This window comes from Apus apus, chromosome 12 (assembly GCF_020740795.1).
Source record: "Apus apus isolate bApuApu2 chromosome 12, bApuApu2.pri.cur, whole genome shotgun sequence".
Taxonomy (NCBI): Eukaryota; Metazoa; Chordata; class Aves; order Apodiformes; family Apodidae; genus Apus; species Apus apus.
Genome location: NC_067293.1, coordinates 1,482,302 through 1,501,616, shown reverse-complemented (window position 1 = coordinate 1,501,616; position 19,315 = coordinate 1,482,302). Strand labels below are relative to the sequence as shown.

Below are 19,315 nucleotides of genomic sequence, written 5' to 3'. Positions count from 1 at the left end.
TTACTGGAAATAATTATGCTTATCTTGTAAGAATTTTTTAGGGTAATATTTTTGGAAGTGTTTAAGAACAAAATTTGCTTCTCCTAATGCTACATGTAACTACCGCCTGTTTTACTGGGAGCTCACAGTACTTCAAAAATACATGTGAAGTTAGACCCCAAAAAATCAGAAATAGTCATGTCAGTAATTCACCTGATGGCAGCCACCTGTAAGTGATGGTCTATGGCTTGTCATCAGATCCTCTCTGTATCACAGGAAAGGATGAGACACTTTCAAAGCAGCCTATTGATTTCCACTAGGTACTGAAGCAGCCTGGATGACTTAAGATGGTAAATCATAGGATGATAGAAATAAAGGGACTTGGTAACACAGACTTTTTTTGTCCTAAATTCATAAACACGTGTAATGTTCTGAGATTCTTGGAAAAGCAGTATCTGTAAGTTCTTCCCATGACTAAGTGAGAATACAAAAGGCAAATGTGGAAAATAAACTAGAGCAAAAATTCCTTTAATAAGAATGAACCCTCTGTATACCCTGGGACAGCACCAATGACAAGCAGTTTTAGCTTTTGTTGGTGGGAATAATTAGCTTATTTTTATTATTATTATTAACACAGAGAAAAATAATCTATTTGCTAGAGAATATGCAACTTACTTTCCAATCATTTTTAAATACTTGGATTATGATGTAGAAAATAAATAAGTGAAATTAAATGCAGACAAATAACTGTCTTGAAAAGAGCAGATCACTGATAGTCACCCATTTCAGCCTATATACAGGCAGGTGAATGGAAGCACAGGCTGCAGGTCTTATTTTCCCAGCAGGATACAGAGAGGGTCTTCAGGATCAATGCTGTGCTGTAAGAGTGTTGGGATCACTTTAGGCTGAACAGGGAAGGGTTTGGGGAGACTCATGTCCCTGCAGTTGCCACATGATAACTTCATTTGCACACTGTTTCTCCCTCCTTCTTATTATACACTTCTCAAAGATGAGGCAAGTTAATGTTTTCCTTTTCAGAGCTACCTTGTTTTAGCTTTTAGAGCTAACCAAGGAAAGATCTGCTCTAGGGACTGCAAGTGGGAATTTTCCCAATGACATAATAGTTTTGCTCTTGTTGTTATGCAGCATAAAATTAATTTTTCTGTCTCCAAACAAAGAGTAGTCTTGTATGGCAGTGCAGTTTACGCAGGATTCAGTTTAAATAATCCTGTTCTGAAGAAATTTCAGCTCTGGGCACTGAGAGGTGTTGCTCATACCTCTCCTATGAACACACAACTGATCAGGTTGGCATTGTTTTGGGTCGTTTGTTATTATGTATTCAGCACAGACCAAAGACAAAGGAATCAAGACTCTGGGGCAGTGACTGGTGATATTGCTGTGGGGAAGCAGGCACAGTGAGATGGCTGCTTTCTTTTGGAACAGCAGCACTCTCTGACAGTAGTAGGAAACCTGGATTTCACAGAAAAGTAATCAAGCTGTGGCATCTCTGTTCAGAACTGTTAGGAAAATTCAGGAAAATTACAGAAAGAGGTTTGAGACCTGAGGCTGAATCATGCTTTAACACCCATGAAGGTCAAACCTGTAAATGGCAAATGCACACCAAACCAGATCAGTGGCTAAGCAGATCTGAGAAAACTGAATATTCTTTTTTGCCCAGAATTAAAATCACATTGGGCAAAATTAGAAGTTTTTATTGTGTGTCTTAGCATGGGTATATTAATAACAAAAATGATATGTACAGTCAGCTGGGATCTGTTTAGTATTAGCAAGAGGTACCTTTCCCCATACATATTTAAAGGCCAGAGCGTGCAATGATTTCAAAGTATAATGGTAACATAAGGAACTTAATTTACAGTGGAAAAAAGTACATTTTCTACAAGAATAATAAAATGTGATAAAGCTGAACTTCATGGTTTGGCAGTTCTGCTCCCTGATGGCTAGTGGAAGGGGAAAGAAAAAATAACCCCACTCAGGAGGCCCTTTTCAACACTACACACATATTAAACATCTTCATAAAATATTCAAAAACATATATTTAAACAATCAAACAAGAAATACTGCTTGAAGGAAGTCACAGCGACTTTCCTCCCTTTGAAGCGTGTTGTCTATCGGAGATTAAATTTGGAAGAAGAGGATGTTCTAAATATGTCTGATGGCCTTATTCACCTCTCCTCCCCCAACCTCACCTCCACCCCTCTCCCGCCCTGCTTCCTCTTTGCACAGGAAGCCGCCACCTTGGCTCCACACAGCGCTGTGAAATTCCCAGACAGGGCAAAACAAGCGGTGGTTTTCCGTGGATGGAGCCTGGGGCTGGTGGCTCCCGAAGCCAACACACGCCTCCCAGAGCACATCCCCTGGCACAGCTCACAGCCTCAGGAGGGTTCCTTTGGGGAGCAGCACTCAACATCTACCTCCTTGCCCTGCAGTCCTGCTGCTCTTTCCTTGAAGGTTAAAAATCTTGTTGAGGACAATTTTCTTTGCAATTCAAAAGGGAGATTTCAATGAAGATTTTACTCCGGCAGCAGCTTACAGCAAGGTAAAGGGCTCCAGTTTGTGTTTGAAGAAATTACTGTGAGAGGATTTAGTTGGCAAGCAGGGAAAGCAGGGCTGCCAATAAATAAGGTAATAAATGTGGAGGTCTGCTTGGCCATGGTTCTAAGGCCACTTCTAGACTCATGTGACTGTGTTCAAGTCAGCAGCAGTACTCCAGCAATGAATTTGGTTGAAGTAGGCTAAAATAAGATGGGGATTATTCATTTTTATAGCCAAGGAGGAGAAGGTGATAACACTTATCCAAGCTAAAGTGATAAGCTATAACTGGAGAGAAGTCTTATTCCCCTGCTTTTAATCCCTAGTGACAAAATTTAAAAATAGAGATCTGCTAAAGCAATAAGGTCACTGCTGTCCCTCTGCACGTCTGCTGGAAATTTGCCATTGGTCTCAGCAGGAGCCTGAGCACTATCACAGGCCTCCGTGATTTCATGCGCTGTCTCTCAGGAGAAGCAGACATCTAACAACCAAGACATCTAACTGCTAAGAGGAGCAGAGGTCCTCAGCTCCCTCTACCAGCACAGCATCAGCCTATCTGCATGTGCTGTGCTATCATGCCACATCCAGCAGAATTACCTCATCTCCCACAGCCCCTCCAGAACAGGCTGTGGAAAAGGGGCAGAGGATAAGCTCTTGTTCCCAGTAGGACAGCTCAGACAGCCTAGCAGGGGAATGGAAAGGCACACAACCTATTAGGTAAAAGGCAGGATTGGAGCCAGGAGACCTATGTTCTGTTCCTCACTCCATGATAGGCTTCTCCACAGAGCAACTCTAAAGCCCTTTAAATGAGTGACTAGGTCTCCATCGATTGAAGAAGCCCCAGACCTTACATTTCCATTTTTATTAGACAAAATGGCCTTGGCCTCCACAGACCATTCCATAACCTTGACATTCAGATGTAACTGCTGCTGAAGGGATGGATGCTGTAGCCATTTATTCCCAAGGCTGAAACTTGCAAAAGTGGGCAACTGTTCTTAGGCAGTTCAAGGTATAAAAGAGGATATAAAGATCTATATAGATCCTTATATTCTATATAGACCTTTATATTATATATAGATTATATAAAAAGAGTTTTAATGAGGATAGCTAATAGCCAGGTGCTATGCAAAGAATTTGGAAGAAAAATAATGCCTTGCCATCTGTCTTTGCCATTTTATGGAGGAACAGCAAGCCACAAGATGAGAAAAATATGGGATAAACTCAGCCTGTTCCCCAAAACACCCTTGTACACAGTACAATAGTAATACAGTGCAAGAGCAGGACTGTGCGTCTGGATTTTCAGTGTCTTTGCTATTTTTTTCTGAAACATATCTAGCTGCAAACATTTTGTTTTGTATTTTTACCCATTGTGTTGGCAGCCCAGACCTCTGAATGGATTTAATTTCTCTGAAACAGTCACTTACCTGGGTAAGCTTAGGTTTGATATCTGGTGAGGTAACTCGGCAGGGGACAACCACCGTTTGGTTAGCATCTAAAATGTAGATTACTTCGGGATGTTCCAGGTGAATCTGCACAAATGGATTTCTGTAGTCTGCAGAGAAAAGAACATTGATTTGCAAAACTGCTCCTTTGCTGATCAATGACCAGAAGGGCATTGTAATCTGAGTAGCTAACTGCCCATAGAAGGCTCACTGTAGCGTGTGACAAGACATCCAGTCACATCTTGCTTGTTTGCAGATGCCACTGTCATGTAGGGATTATGGCTCATGCCCCAATTCTAACCCTGTTTTACCAGTTTGCAAGTGTGATCTTGTTAAAACCCCTTTTCTTATCCATTCCCCATCTGTAAAAATGAAGCTAATAAATCAGCTCAGCAGGTCTTCAAGGCACTGGAATTGGTTCTTGCCCCAGTGCTCTGAATTTCTTTCATAGGTGATACTATCCCACAGCGCTCCTGAATGCCGCAGCAGTTAAGTGTTACAAAAGGTTTACAGCAGTTAAGGTAAATCTACTGAAAGAAAAAAAAAAAAAGCTTCTTTCTGTCGATTACAATATCTAGAATACTGCAGAAAGCATGCAAGAAGGGAATGCAGACCCACAACATTCAAAGCTCGGCAGGAATAATCTGTTTAACCTAATAGTGAAGTAACTTGGCCACACTCTTGTGGAACGGTGGGATTTTCTGCAGATCTGCCACAATAAATCAGATAGGATATACATAAACCATAGAGATAAATAACAATCTATGGTAGTTTAAGTTAATAGTTTCTGAGTCTTGATTTTTTTCATTGTATGAATACAGTGATGGTGATCAGAAAATTAAAATAATCTTTGTGCATTTTAAAATGTTTGTGCAAATTAAAATAATGTTTAATCCTAAAACCTTCAAGATTATTCTAAAAATAATTATTTGGCTTAATATTCTTATGGCACAAAGTTTCAAATACCATTCAGCTAAAGCGATACCACCTACACCACACAGTGCAGGCAGTCAGCCCTTTTGATTTGGATTATACTGTTGACAGGAAAGGATGTGCCTCCTGTACCGTAACCTCAACCTGCTGATCCTTGGTTTGGGACCTGCCTCCACACAATTATATTTTGGAAATGGCTTCACCTACAGCATGGGAAATAGCTGACACTAAAAGTTTGTGAACAATCTAGGTGGCAAAAATATGCTTTAAAATATTCTGACGGTATTTTAAAAAGGATGTGCTATGAGGAAATGATAATCAGTTTTCAAAAGAGTGCTTAACTACTCCCAAATGGGCTAAACTGGTGCTGAATGCAGTCAGCTGGTGCTGGCACAGCCATCGCTACAGATCAGCCTTCAGCAATGGCCAAACACCTACAGCTTTAGAAAAGAGAAACACCTACAACGTAGGCAGCTGGTTCACGGATGCTGTATGATGAGGAAAAGTGTCTTTCTTGATTAACATAATTAATGTACTTCCTGAACTACCCTTGTATCCTCATTTCATGTTTCCTCTCTTATTCCTGATGTACTTTTAAGGGATTTTTTAATAGGAAAAAAAATTAATTACTTATTGCTTGGTGGACGTAGCCCACTTTTCATCTAGAAATTGCCCAGAAGAGCAGATCTCTGTGCAAATCCATGAAGAAGCCCATGCGCTACCACATCAAGATGGCAGCGCTCCCTCTAGCCCCTGGGAGCCCTGCAAGGGGCCCTCCCCCTGCAGCAGCTGCAGCGGCGCAGGCGCAGGAGCCGCCGCTTCAGCCGGGCTGTGCTGGACAGCGCCCGAGCCGCGTGCAGCGCCCGAGCCGTGTGCAGCGCCCGAGCCGTGTGCAGCGCTGAGCCGTGTGCAGCGCTCAGCCGTGTGCAACGCTGAGCCGTGTGCAGCGTCCGAGCCGCGTGCAGCGCTGAGCCGTGTGCAGCGCCCGGGCCGTGTGCAGCTCCGAGCCGTGTGCAGCCCGAGCCGTGTGCAGCGTTTCCCGCCTTACAGCCCCTGAGCGGAGCGCGCTGGTGCGAGCGCGAGGCCGGTGTCTGCAGTGGGGCTGCGTGTGCCCTCCCGCCTGGGCAGGCGCTTCTCGAACGCAGAGATCGAAGGCACAGGTTGGGTTTCAGAGCCTGAAGGGTGTGCCTGGTCAGTTGGCCCCAATCCTGTCCCCTAAACGCACGCTCTCGCTTTGCACCTCGGGCTGGTGGCGGCTGCTCTGTGACTGAAGAAAGCCCCAGGTGAAGTTTGCTGCAGTAAAGCTGCCTGTTCATCCCATTAATACTTGCATAACTCTCTCAGGCTGCTCTCCTGTATCCCGTGCTGGAGGATCTGTAATTAACAGTAAGTGGAGCATTTATTTATGTTGAGTTTTTCTGGGTGACAATTAAGTGATATGTAAGCCATGTGACCAAGCATATTGGTGACCTGCAGAAGAACACTGTGAACGTGCAGGGTGAGGTTTGGATTTGCTCTTCCACAGCTCCACTGACAGAGGAAAACAGAGTTGGTTTTTTGGCACTTGCTTTGTTTTTATTTCCCCTCGACTGGTAACTCAGCTGGGAACAGCTCATTCATTTGGGAATATCAGTGTTCATTTCCTGGTTAATTATAATAGTCTTTGATTAAGGAATGTAATGGAAATATGTAAGTTCTGTCACTTGGAATTAGTCTTCAAAGAATTAGGTTTGGTGCAAGCTGGAGTTCCTTTGCCCCACAGTCCGAATCAGTTTCACTCATGAAAACATGAGAGTGGGACCATCACCTTTTGTGTTTTTGGTAGCTTAATTTTAGCTCTGAGAACTGGATATAGGATTCTTAGTGGGCAAAATGTGTGCTGTATGCTTCATTACTATGAGAGCAGGTGTTGGTTGGAGCTCCTTGTGTGCATCAGAAAGGTCACACGTGTTGTGATGATGTTTTACAAAAGGCACTTTTGTCACTGTGCAAGGACAAGAGATGTGTGCTAAATGTGGGGAGCTGTGACAAGGAGCTGATTGGTAGCACTGAATACCAGGCAGTAAAACAAAAGATAAAGACCAGAAATCTGGATTGTGTCTATAGTTTCTAATAATGTCTTTTCATGTCAGCTGTTATTTCATGCCATTGATTTATTCTGGCTGGGTTTGTCTATAAAAGAAAAGGCATGGACTTCTGAGTAAGAGCATTGCAAGAAGCATTATGTGAGAGACATTAGTTAGAATTAGAAAATTAGACCTGTAGTTTTCCCACATTTAGAAAGCTTCACATACAAGTCTGAACTTCTTGGTTAGGCTGGTACTGATTCTAATCAAGCCTTGAGCTGAGAAACCTGATCTCTGGACCACAACTTTGTAGCTTGTTCCAGTCCCTAAAATGAATAGAAAATATTTATGCTGAATCCAGTGTCTTGTACACCTTCCCACCAGGTCTGCTAAATTAATCTGTAGAGTTATGAAAATGTGTTTAGTGCTTGTCCCTGAGTATCTGTGTTGCTTAACACCTCTGCAGTCATGTCCTCCAGCTAAACCATAATTGGAGGTATCAAATGTGATGATATTTGTATAGCCAGTTTTAAAGCTTATGCAAATGGGCCTTTCTATTTTAAATAAAACACTATATTATTAAAATAAAATCCTTGGATTATTTGTTACAGGAAAAAGCAGAGAATATAAGTTTTTGTGTATTTGCAACAAACACTGGGGGTGCAAAAAAAATGTCAAGGGAAGTGTATTCACATCTATTTCTAGTCCTGTGGAGAAAAAGAGAGAACAAGGAACATGCTGTGTGACAGGGGGATAGGACAAGAATACAGGGCAAGAGGAAACGTGCTGTGAAAAAAAGGAGCTTCTTGATACCAGACTATTCACAACTCTGGATCAAATTTTGACTAATTGTTTTGACTGAAAAGATAGGAACATTGACTTTAAAGATATTTGTGCCAGTATTTGTAGAGGGAGTTTCAGAATAACACTGTTTGTTTAAAAAGTAACATAAATCAAAAGAAGGAAGCTAAGCAAAAGTTAAATAATCCTAAAATGTTGGAAAAGATTGAATCAAGCAATGACTGAAATATCTTAGTCAGAATAAAATTTCTCAAAAGTGTTTCCTGTTCAGGGAAAAAATATAATTCTTTGACCCCATTCTCTGCCATCATTTTTCTCTACCTCTAAGACTGACCTCTACTAAATTGTCATATTCACAACAGAAAATAATCTACTTTTTTCAGCTGTAAATAGAACAGATACTCATCATGGTGGTATTTATCTACTGAAGAACATGGAACAGGAAGCAGGGCTTTTCAGTATAAGGAACAGAAGCTATATTTCATTCCTAATTGATTTTTAATAGCAGCCTGCACCTGAATTGCCATATGTCTTGCCAGTAGCTAGAATTACACAATCTGAATTGGAAGCCAAAATATATAAATCTACCCTTCTACCATCAATATTTGAGATCCAGGTAGTGTTTTAAAACCATTGTGCAATTAACAACAGCAAAAGGCAGTTTCTGGGTTGTAAAGATTGGGCTGGGAGAGGAGAGGATGGCTTGAGCTGCAATTGATCATTAATTTCTGGTAGATGTCAGGTCTCCTGGGCATTATTCTCACTCTGCTTTGAAAAAAAGATAAAAATATTCTCTATTTTATGAGTCCCTCTCTTTCCTACAGTGAGTGAGGTTTGCTAGAGCCCTGTGCAGTGAGTAGATGGCTATAATCTGTGCTACCTCTGTGTTTTATCTAGTTTATAGCCTTGGCCTGAAAATGGTTCTCTTTCTATCTCCTTTCCTCCCTATTTCAGTCTGCAATGTTGGAGCTCTCCAACAGGGTGGGATACCTGTGTGAGTTGGTGGAGCACCTCCTAGAGTGAGGATGCTGATGTGGCAGGTAGTTGCAGGGCTAAACTACTGTAGTTCTGGCATGAGAGCTTAAACCTGAGGTTAGGGCTATACTTTGGCCATCAGTGGAAACTGACCCTGGAAAGAAAGGAAGAGGCAGTTGCAGGTGAAGGTCAAGTATGAAGTTAGTTAGTTTCTTTCTTTCTTTCTTTCTTTCTTTCTTTCTTTCTTTCTTTCTTTCTTTCTTTCTTTCTTTCTTTCTTTCTTTCTTTCTTTCTTTCTTTCTTTCTTTCTTTCTTTCTTTCTTTCTTTCTTCCTTTCTTCCTTTCTTCCTTTCTTCCTTTCTTCCTTTCTTCCTTTCTTTCTTCCTTTCTTTCTTCCTTTCTTTCTTCCTTTCTTTCTTCCTTTCTTTCCTTTCTTTTCTCTTTCTTTTCTCTTTCTTTTCTCTTTCTTTTCTCTTTCTTTCTTCCTAACTGTGAAATTCCGTGCACACAGAGCAACAGAACAAACCTCTGTATGTCCTGCAGTCTGCTTGTGCTTCACTCCAGCCGCTATAAAAACCCACATAAACAGGAGCAAGCTGACCCCACTTGCATTGGGAAGGAGACGCTCTGAGAAGAGCACTTTCCAGGCAGCTGGACTGTTCACTTAACAGATAACTATGTATAAAGTGGTTCAGCTTTGAATCTTAACAAAATGACAAAGAATAAATACTGAATAGGGAACTAATCAGCTGCCAGCTGATACCTTTGTTATGGTTTGCACAGACAAAAACTGAATCCTTCATGCAGTTCAGACTGACTGTGGCGTGGAAAAATGATCTGCTGGAACATCAGGAGTGTCACTGCCAGCTTTACAAACATGTTCACCACCTTATGTTAATCAGCAATCAGTTAACTCCTTGTAAAAAAGTCTCTCAGAGGCAGAAGTTCTTGAAACAAAAGGGACAGGGTCAGTTTTCTTTAAAAATGATAACCTTAGCCTCAAGTAAGATCTCTGATTCCAGATGGTGTAAATCACTTGCACTCAACTGTTGCAGTTTGGAGAGCTGTGGCATGGGAAATGCAGGTGTCGTCCTCTCTGCAGTTACCAGCACTGAACTCTGAGGGGAAAAAATTCTCAGCATAGAAACACTTGATGAAAATAGGGTATTTCCTTGTAGCTTGGCACATCTGTTCCTCATGGGTTGGGAAGGTAATATGCCTTATGAATCTTGGCCATAAAGAAACTCTTATCAATTCCCATAGGATAATTAAAAAGAATAATTTACCGTGGGCTGGAAAGCCCTTTATATGGGAAGAAAGACAAGAGCTGGAGCACGTTAGGGACTTATCAGCTGCAATACCAGCTCCAAGGCAAGGGAAAGGCCCCTTCCCTTTGGTCTCAGACTGGCTGTCTAGCTCTCCAGGTCAGTGGAAGTTTGCAGGAAACTGCAGCCAGGCCAGGGTGTTACTGTTTACCCAGCACAGCTTAAGAGGGAACACAAACAGCAAAGCGAAGGAAGCAGAGGCAGCAGGGAAGGGGGCCTGTGGTCCAGCCACAGGGACAGAGCCAGGCAGAATCGAGCATGCTGCACACAAAGGCAACTCAAAGGTCAAGTGCCTACAATAACATTGTTTACCTTCAGTGAAACCCTTCATGTTTAAATTCTCATTCTATCTAGAAAGAGATTAATTACTGCTTGAGATGAGTTTAGGGAGGGTCCCTTTTAACTCGGTGGTGTAATAGCAGTTGCCTGGGGAACGTGCAGTTCCCTCTTCAGGCCTCTGCAGTGACAGCATGCAACACAGATACAGGACTCCTTTGCCTTGCAGTGACATCTGTTCTTTCGTTAAGTGCTATCTGTAATACAGGTGACTATCTACTGGGAAGTGATGGAAGTCTGTAATCATGTCATGTTCACTTGCCTGTTGAATCCTGCTCTCCATAGGGCTCACAGTCCTGTCCTGACAGCTGATGAAGCTGAGGGCTTGAAAGGCCTCAGCATTGTACCCTGGGAGCTCAGCATGTTGCAGACTCAGGCTCTCTCCTTACAGCTCTTCACTTTTCAGCATTGTGTTACCTGCCTTAGTGTTCAAAACATCCTCCTAAGACACACACAGAGGATTTCGTACAGGATTTTGGGTGCTTTTCATTTCTGCTCATGTTTCATACACTGTGACAGCAATTTGTCTCATGATATTTGTATCATATCTACAGCTGTGGAGAGAACATCACCTCTCCCTTCAGATACTATCCGTCAGCCCACAGAGATTAAAAGCACTAAATGGCCTTTGAGGACAGTCATCCACGGCTGTTCATGGCTGTGAAATTCCTGAGCATTCTCATTTTGTTCCTCACTTTGTTCCTGCTAAAGATAATTCTCTCACCTTCACTATTTATTTTCTTCATTCACTTATACCTTTGCTGGGAACCCTTGGCAGAGTTTGCTGCAATCCCTGTGTAGTTTATCTTCAGTGTCAAAAACACTGAGAGGAAATTTATAGTCTATTCTTTAGGTTAATGGGATCATTAGCAGTTAAGTGATGCTTTGGTCAGAATATTTTGGAAGGCTTTACATAGAAGTTGCCTAGCCTGCTATATTCCTCCTGGTAGCCCATCAAAGTTTCTTTCGGGTACAGGAGTAACTTCTATAAAGACACTTGTTTTGAAATTGGATCTTTGAAAATAAAGAACTTTTCAGTTTGGCAGGCCAGTGAAAGAAGTGGTGGTGGAATGTTTAGGTTAAACAGAAAGCAAAATATTTTCTCTTTAGGCAAAACAAAATTGACTGCAAAACCCCCAGAAGCCATTCTGAGTCAACATGAAGCATTCTGTTTTGGTCAAATGAAATACGTTCTTCCTCTGGAGATTACTGTTAGAAACATGGGAATATTTGTGGAGAAAAATGTTACTTTAAAAAGTGTTAATTCAAAAATTGTGGAAGCAAGATGCTTTCACTGCCAAACAAAAGTGAACGTGAAAATATTTCTTAAAAAAAATAAATTCTTCATACTTTGGCTGGAATAATGTTTCAGGCATCAGAAAACACTAGATTTTAGGCAGACATAGACTTTGTAGAAAACATTCACCAGCTTTACTTGAAGTCCCATCATTACGAACAGGTCTCCTACATTAGCTGCTTGGGTAAGGCTCAGCAATTAGCAGTTGCTGAGGGGATGAGAAACAGGAAGGAAAAAGTAGGGAGAGCGTGTGTGTGATTTTGGCTGACAGGCTTTCATTTAGAAACCATTTATCAATGAGAAGGAGGGGATTGTTACCTCTTCCTGCTGTGATGTCAAGTGCTGTCACTGACTTGGTGCCAGGAACTTATGCTGCTCACTCATCATCGTATCTTACAAGGCTCCTCCACTTAAAAAGTGAGCCTTTAGGATATGACTTGAAGATACTGAATGTCTTGATTCAGAATGGAAAGCATCTTACTTTTCCCTTGGATCCAGCCCTTAATATTTGAGGAACAACAGAGGTGGTCCTGCACAGTGAGTGACATAGCCTGTATTCTCATGTCATGTGTCCCTGAACACTGTTAACTAGACATGGTTCCAAACCCTGCCACCAGTCTGTGTGAGACAGCCAGCTTATCTGCTGGGCTCCATGCTGAGCAGACAGGACAGCATTTGCCTATCTCCGCTTGCTGAGTGTCTGGCATTATGTGTCTGTCTCGGTGTCTCCAGCATGAAAGAAAGAAGAAATGCATCTCCACTCTGTTCTCACTGGAAAGCAAGCCAAAGCCTAAGTCAGGGCTGTCACCCTGGCCCTGCATTTCTGCTTCTCACGTTCAGATTATCTCTGTGAACTGTCAAGAGAATTAAGGAGGCAGAAATCAGCTTCAAAGAATATCAGAACCAAAATATGGTATCATGTAAAGGGGTGCTTTCATGTGCTTCCATCCTTTTTAGGTTTCTCTTGGTGGGAAAGGGATGGAGAAGATGAGGCTTCACATCTCTGGCTGTACTTTTTGATAAAGAAAATAATGTGGTTGATATTACACTCTACCCTGATGCAGTACTTGTACCACCTCTCCTCGTGCTTTGCAAGGGAGAGCTCATACCTTTCCTAGGGAATGCGTTGGTGCTGGAGCTGAAAAGTGGTGAGATGTGTGCTCTGAGAGGACAAGCTGCTTGGATGCATCCCCCTTTTTCTTTCAGAACATCCTTAACAGGACCTGTACTCCCATATAAAAGTCTTTCTTGCTTCACATTTGATTTCCAGTTCCTGTTCTCTGGACTCCCGGCACGACTGCACTGTGGCTCAAGCCTGTGGAGCTTGTGCTTCATGATTTCCATATGACCTTTAAAAGGAGCCAGAACTCAGATTCTCTGCAGGGGAATCTTCTAGTTACACTGTGTTCCTGAGAACATCAGTGTGGAAAACCGAGGTATGGAAACAAATTATTCTCTCAATTCTGCCATGTTCCTAACTCACAGCAACACTGAGGTGGGGAAACACCAGCAGGTGAATTGCTCTGAGTGGAAAGACACTTAAAATGTTTACCACTCTGTGTTCCAAAAGTGAGCAACACTAAGCCCAAAGAGGAATTGGTTATTCTACTCCAGAGCATTTGGACCTTTGTGTAGCAGACAACACTGATGTGTTAAGCTCACATACGTAATTTTGTGCCAATTCTAGTATCTTGGTCTTAGGACATGGGAATTGTGTTTCTGAAGTAGTTGTTTGCAAACCAGCCCTATCATGGCCATAATTATTTCAAGAAGCAGTATCGCAGCCCAGCTTTACATAAAGAATGATAAAGGATGCCTGTTGCTGGCCTGCTAGCCCCATGTCTGTGATGAGGAGATTGCCTTCTTTAGCCCTATGTTCTAGGACAGAAGTGCTATTGGTGTATGTGGCCAGGAATCAAAGCACAGCTTGGAAACTTGGATGAACTTTTCTAGACACTACTTGGCAAGATGAGACCGGTTCCAGTTACTACAGTAATAATGTCTAACAAGTTGCTGCTGGAAGGAAGCAAGACAGAATCGAGCTCTTGCTTTTTCTTACCTAGTGCATGGACTGAGCGGTACAAAAAGGTGTAGCAAATGCCTTAGTGCTACACAGAGCTAAGGACTGCAAAGGGAAATCGCTGCAAAAGCTGAGGCAGCATTTCAGTTCGTACAGAGAGCTCTTCCAGCTGATGCCCTGAGGACTAGCTTACTTTGAGACAGTTGCTTTGCTGACAGTAACAGTATTTCAAATAGCTGAGAGCTGCAAGTCCTGACTTCTGTCTAGGCTGGGGTCTGGGATAGCCCTTGGGGAAGGTGGAGCGAATCTTTGCTTGATTTGTCTTTTTTCCTCCTTCCCTAAGCAATATTGAATTTTCTGTGTGTCCTAGGAAGCATTGTAGAGAGGGCTCTCTATACTTTAACACAAAATAGGCAGCCTGCCTTTTCCATTGGCACAGCAATCTCAAAGGTTGAAATAAATGAGTATGTTCCTCGCAGGGAAGTATCCATTTGGTTGGGAAGGGTAATTGCAGGAGCTAGAGAGAGACAAATGACACTGGCTAGCTGGCTTTGGCAGCATTTGCAGTGGAAATATCATTCATGTGGGGCTTTCTGACACTTGGGCTTTGATGTGGGCAGCTGCTCTGCAGTGAAGACTTGTCCTTACTGCTACTGGTCCAGAACTGGGTCAGCAGAGACAGTGTTTTCTGTGGACTGAGGGTGGGCTTTCCCCGTTGGCCCTGTTGTCCAAAAGCAGCCACGAGAGAGTTGCTTGGCTGCTCTTCCTGTTCAGCACTGCAGCCCATGTTCAGCCAGGCACTGCATTGCACTGAAGAGGTTATCCCTCAGAGTTGCAGTGAGGCTGAACAATGTAGTTAAAAAGTGCCCAACTATTTCTGTCCCAGCCCTAAGCGACATTGTATTTTCAACAAGATGATGGGCAACAGGAGAAGGGGATTGTCTTGCTTTTTAATTATGATCCTTAGGACTTGCAGCTGCAGCGGGAAGCAGAAAAGGCCTTGGGAACAATTATGCAGGATAAAGATCCTGAGTTCTCCCTCCAGACTGTCAGTGCACAGCTGAGGCATGGTGGCTGACCTGCTGCCTTCAGGTCCCATATGATCTGACTGATGTACAGGGGTCATAGCTCAATTGCACCGGGGGGGAGACCTGCTGCATGCCAGATTCTGGCAGAGCTTAAAAACTCCACCAGGGAGGCTGCAAAAACAGAAGCAAGCACAGGAAATAATAGTCAATAAGCAGGGCTTCCGATACAATCATGTTCTCATTTCAGTGTCAAGCAGCAGGCCAGGAATGTAGGGAAAAAATACCATTCCTCTTCCTTTTTTGGCAATAATGGCTTGTAACCTCAGAGAAATCTCCAGCCTTCAGGGTCTGGCTCAACATTTTCTCACTCCACCTGGCTCAGTCTCATAAACACCCTGCTGAGCACTTGCTTTCTCCATAGAAGGCTTAGAGATGTCTTTTGGAGTTCTCCTTTCTCTGTTACTCAGAGGGAACTGTGAGTTACTTGACTTGGAGACAACTGATGGGTTTCTCAGTGATGCCCAGACACGGTTGAACCAATTTCCTTAAAGAGGCTTGTTTAGGTACTGAAGAAAATTGCAGGTACATGCTGAATGCCTTGCTAAACTCCGCAATTCATAGAGCCTTCACCAAAGAACAGCTTTCTTGTCTCCAGAACAGCCTGCTGGCTTTCGACAAATATACACAGGAATTGATCAAGAGGAAGAGCATGCCCTGAGGACAGCATCCATGCTGAAGTATAAATAGCTTCCTTTAACTGGGGCCACGCAGCTTCCTCGGACTGGCAGGCCAGATTCCAGCAGGCACTTGCAGGCTTATAGGCTGAACTGCTGTGGCAGAGCTCTGCTTTGGGGTGGATGAGCAGCTGGCTTGCTAGGACCTGGAGCAGGGGGATCTCCACTGACTTTCTCACTACCTCACCCATAGTGTCATAGTACAAGCTGCTTCATTTTCTACTCACTTTTCCAGCAATAACTTTTAAAGCACAGGAGTATGAGTTAGAGCTTATAGAGCAGGGAGGGCATATGACACAATTAAATTGAATTTAGGAGAAGACAATCTTGGAGGGTGATTTAGAGGAGCCATGCAGTGCTGTTTTTCAGGGGAACCTTGACACAGCAATCTCAGGTGAGCAGGAGGACATCCTGTGGTTTTCTTAGATTAGCACTGTTCCAAGTGCATGGCCGACAAGCATTTCATAACTTAAGATATTTTCTTAAGGAAAATGCTCAGGCAGTCCCAAAAGATCCATAACATTTCCTGCACGTGCTCCTGCCATAGAGTAATGAAGGTATGGGTAGCCAGCCAGGGCACTGAATCAGGATAGAGAAATGAGTTTTCAATGCACTGTTTCCTGAAGCGTAGGCATTGGGCTGGGTTAACAATGTTAGATGTGGGGCATCTGAGCAGTGTGTAATGAGAAAAGGAAACAGCTCAGCACAAGAACTAAGGTGGATAAAGCAACCAGGGTTTAGAGTAACAAGAAAAAATCAGAAAAAGGAAATAGAAAGCGAGAAAAAAATTACTGCAGGAACTAACAAGTAACACCAAAAAGCTACTTTCCGATAAGAGGAAGACTTGCTGGGAAAGCAGGGTAAAAGTAGAAGGGGACTATTTTCAACAGACATAAAGAGACAGGAAAATGTCATCCACAAGAACCAAACAGGTGTGTTCACCTAGTAGAGCAGAAGTTGAATTTAGCTGTGTGGGTGTATCACAGTTCCCTTGGATGGACATCATGCTTCATTTTAAGTTGATCAAACTATTCTGATAATATCAGACAAACTCATTGCCTATCCAGCATTTGTTTTAGTAAGGAGATTCAAAGAATCACATTTTAGTATTTACTAGAAAAATTAAATAATTCATTTCATTTGTGGGAAATGAATAGTAAGCCTATTCAGCACCAGTGGAGTTCATGTCGTCCCCTGTTCAAGATGCTGAAAGTCAGCTCCTTTATCTGACTACTCACAAACCTCAGCTTGGAAGACCCAAGATGATTCAGTGGTTTAGTAATGCATTTGTCAAGTAGATTTGAAAAAAATACCAGCATTTTTTGGGAACATTCTAACAAAAACTTGTAGTATTGAAATGGTTGTTCAGTATGTTAATTCACTTAATCAGAGAGGACCATGCTCCTCTGAAGTTTCTGCTTCTGTTTGCTATTGAAACTGAACTCAATGATTCTGATACATGGGGAGAGGCAGCTCAAAGAGGACAAAAATGAGCAATTTTTACAATAGAATATGTATAATGAAGTCATACAACTTTGCTAAGTATGTGTCACAGATGTGATGGACAAAGCAGTATACTAATGTGTAGGAGAGAAAGGGATTACGACTCAGGAAAAAACCTTTCTGATAGCAAAACCCTTAAGGATAAAATAATTTAGTTGTAAAAGGAAAAGAAAAAGAGAGGACATTTAAAGAAATCAGTGTATTGGTTGTTTGGAACACAAAACTAAATGGGGCAATCCAGTTTTCAAGCCCTGGAATCAAACAAGAGAGGTAATTTCTGGTTCTCATAGCTGTGTTCCTGTGAATTCAGCTGGCATGAAAATCCAGGTATATCCAGCCTCTTCAAAATGTCAAAGCTGTTGCTTGCTACAGTGCTGGGCCACTGGGGAGATGGGACATGTGAAAACATCTGAATTGGGTTGCTTGTTCTACCTCTCACTGATCCCACAGTTGAATACAACTTAGGTTACCAAACAATTGAAGTGAAATTCTTACCTTTAACAAACACATAAATCTTGGCCATGAGATCTTCATTAGTTGGGGAGTCATCATGGATGCAGGTGAAGTAACCAGTGTCATTAGCTATGACTTTCCTGATGACAAGCATGCTGCAGCTTTGCCTCGTATTATTGTGACAATTACTGATGTGCACTCGGGGGTCTTCCTTCTGGTCCCCCCTCAACAGCCAGCTTACAGAAGGTGCTCCCCTGTCAACACAGCATACCAACATCAGAGTCATGACTTCAGACAAAATTTGGGCTTCCTTCTGGCCAATTGTTATCAACATTCCCAGTGCTCCTACACTTGTCATTTGGAAATGAATAATAGAGGTTGCTGGGTGCTTGTGTTTCCACCCATAAGGAATTAAGGTAGGTCACCCCACATTCTTCCCCAGACCAGAAGACATTCCCGAACTAGTCTGTGGGAACTGTAGCAAACTAGCTCCCAGAGGAAAGTTTTGTTTTTATTTTAACAGACTTCCTGAAAATGAGTGTTTTTATAACACTATTTTAGCCACTTCAAACATTAGAAAGCACCAGATAAAATTATGTGTTTCTTCAAGCTGAGGACTTTGCGTATTTTAACAGCTAAATTAACTTATATTTTCTTATACTAAGGCTGCATGGAGAGAACATTTATGTAACTTCGCATAACCTTTCTTGCTTAATCAGCAGTGGCTCAATCTTGATTTTTGTGAAGGGTCTGGAACTAATAAGATTACCAATCTTATTAGCAGATTACCAGTCTGCTCCAGGTATTTTTTTTCAGTTCACCTTGTCACAGCAGTTGGCACATACAGCTAGCAGGGCAGATGATACGCTGTTTCACCCACCTGACCCATTCATCATCATCTCTATGATCTCAGCTAATGCCAAATGCAATTCTAGGTAGTTCAGCAACAAAAAGCAAGGCTGCCTGTTGCAGGACTCAAAGCGAGCTTTCAGCAACACAATACATGCTTGTGGGATGAAGATTATGTCCTTTTTTTAGCAGACTGGTTTTTGGTGGTCAGTGCAGAAACTGGTGGATTATGTGGGTAGTGGTCCATGGATTTTTCTGGGTAAGAAGTTAGCATTAAGAGTGAGGCAGTTCTGCATGTCTGTGTTTGCAGAGAGAAGCCACTCTTTGAAAGGACAGAAAGTTGACTCACCCCTTCTCACTTAGTGTGTTCCCACTGACTCAATAGCATTTGCTGAGCTGAGGAAGGAGTAAGAAACTCTGGATTTCCCCAAATGAGTGTGGCCAAGGAGAAATCTGGTCCAGACACAGACTTGGTATAGAGATACTAAACATATCTAACAAGCTATGTGAAGTTTCCAGTTAGCTACTAACTCTAACTACTCCTTCTGTGCCAGTGGCTTTATAGTGGTGCAGTAGGTGCAATAAGGGAACATGTGTGCCAGCAAATTCAGTGACACTTAAACAAACATCCTCTTGGCCCCCGTTTCTGCCCGTCCTTTTGTCGCCTTCCTGAAGATGATGTGGCCACGGATCTGAACTCTTGAGGTTATTCCCAGCACGTAGCTGAATGAAAGCACTGGGAAAAGTGTGAATATCCTCTCTGGAGAACAGCCTCACCCTTGGTTTTGGATGCACTGTTGATGTGGACTGCCCCACCTCATCTGTCATACCAGCTTCCTGTCCTTCAGGGTGCTGAATTATTCTTTGACATGGAGGTCTCTGGCCATTGCTCTTTCCCAACCTTACTAGCGTCAGAAATGACGTAATGACCGCCTCTGTCAAGAAATGGGACTCCTGGTCCAGAATATGGAACAGTGCTACTTCACACTGAGACAACTCCCAGCATGTCATTGTGTCCCTGCCC

At 42.6% G+C, this 19,315-nt stretch overlaps 1 protein-coding gene across 2 annotated transcripts in view; it reads right to left on the bottom strand.

The window, feature by feature from the left end:
• LOC127389700 (vascular endothelial growth factor receptor kdr-like) overlaps positions 1–19,315 on the bottom strand; it is a 130,772-nt gene that overhangs the window by 76,087 nt on the left and 35,370 nt on the right. For both annotated transcript variants that reach the window (XM_051630458.1, XM_051630459.1), the window contains exons 3-4: positions 17,485–17,696; positions 3,954–4,081 (exon numbers count right to left, since the gene is read on the bottom strand). In XM_051630458.1, the coding sequence (XP_051486418.1) occupies positions 3,954–4,081; positions 17,485–17,696 (340 nt within the window). The remainder of the gene's footprint in view (positions 1–3,953; positions 4,082–17,484; positions 17,697–19,315) is intronic.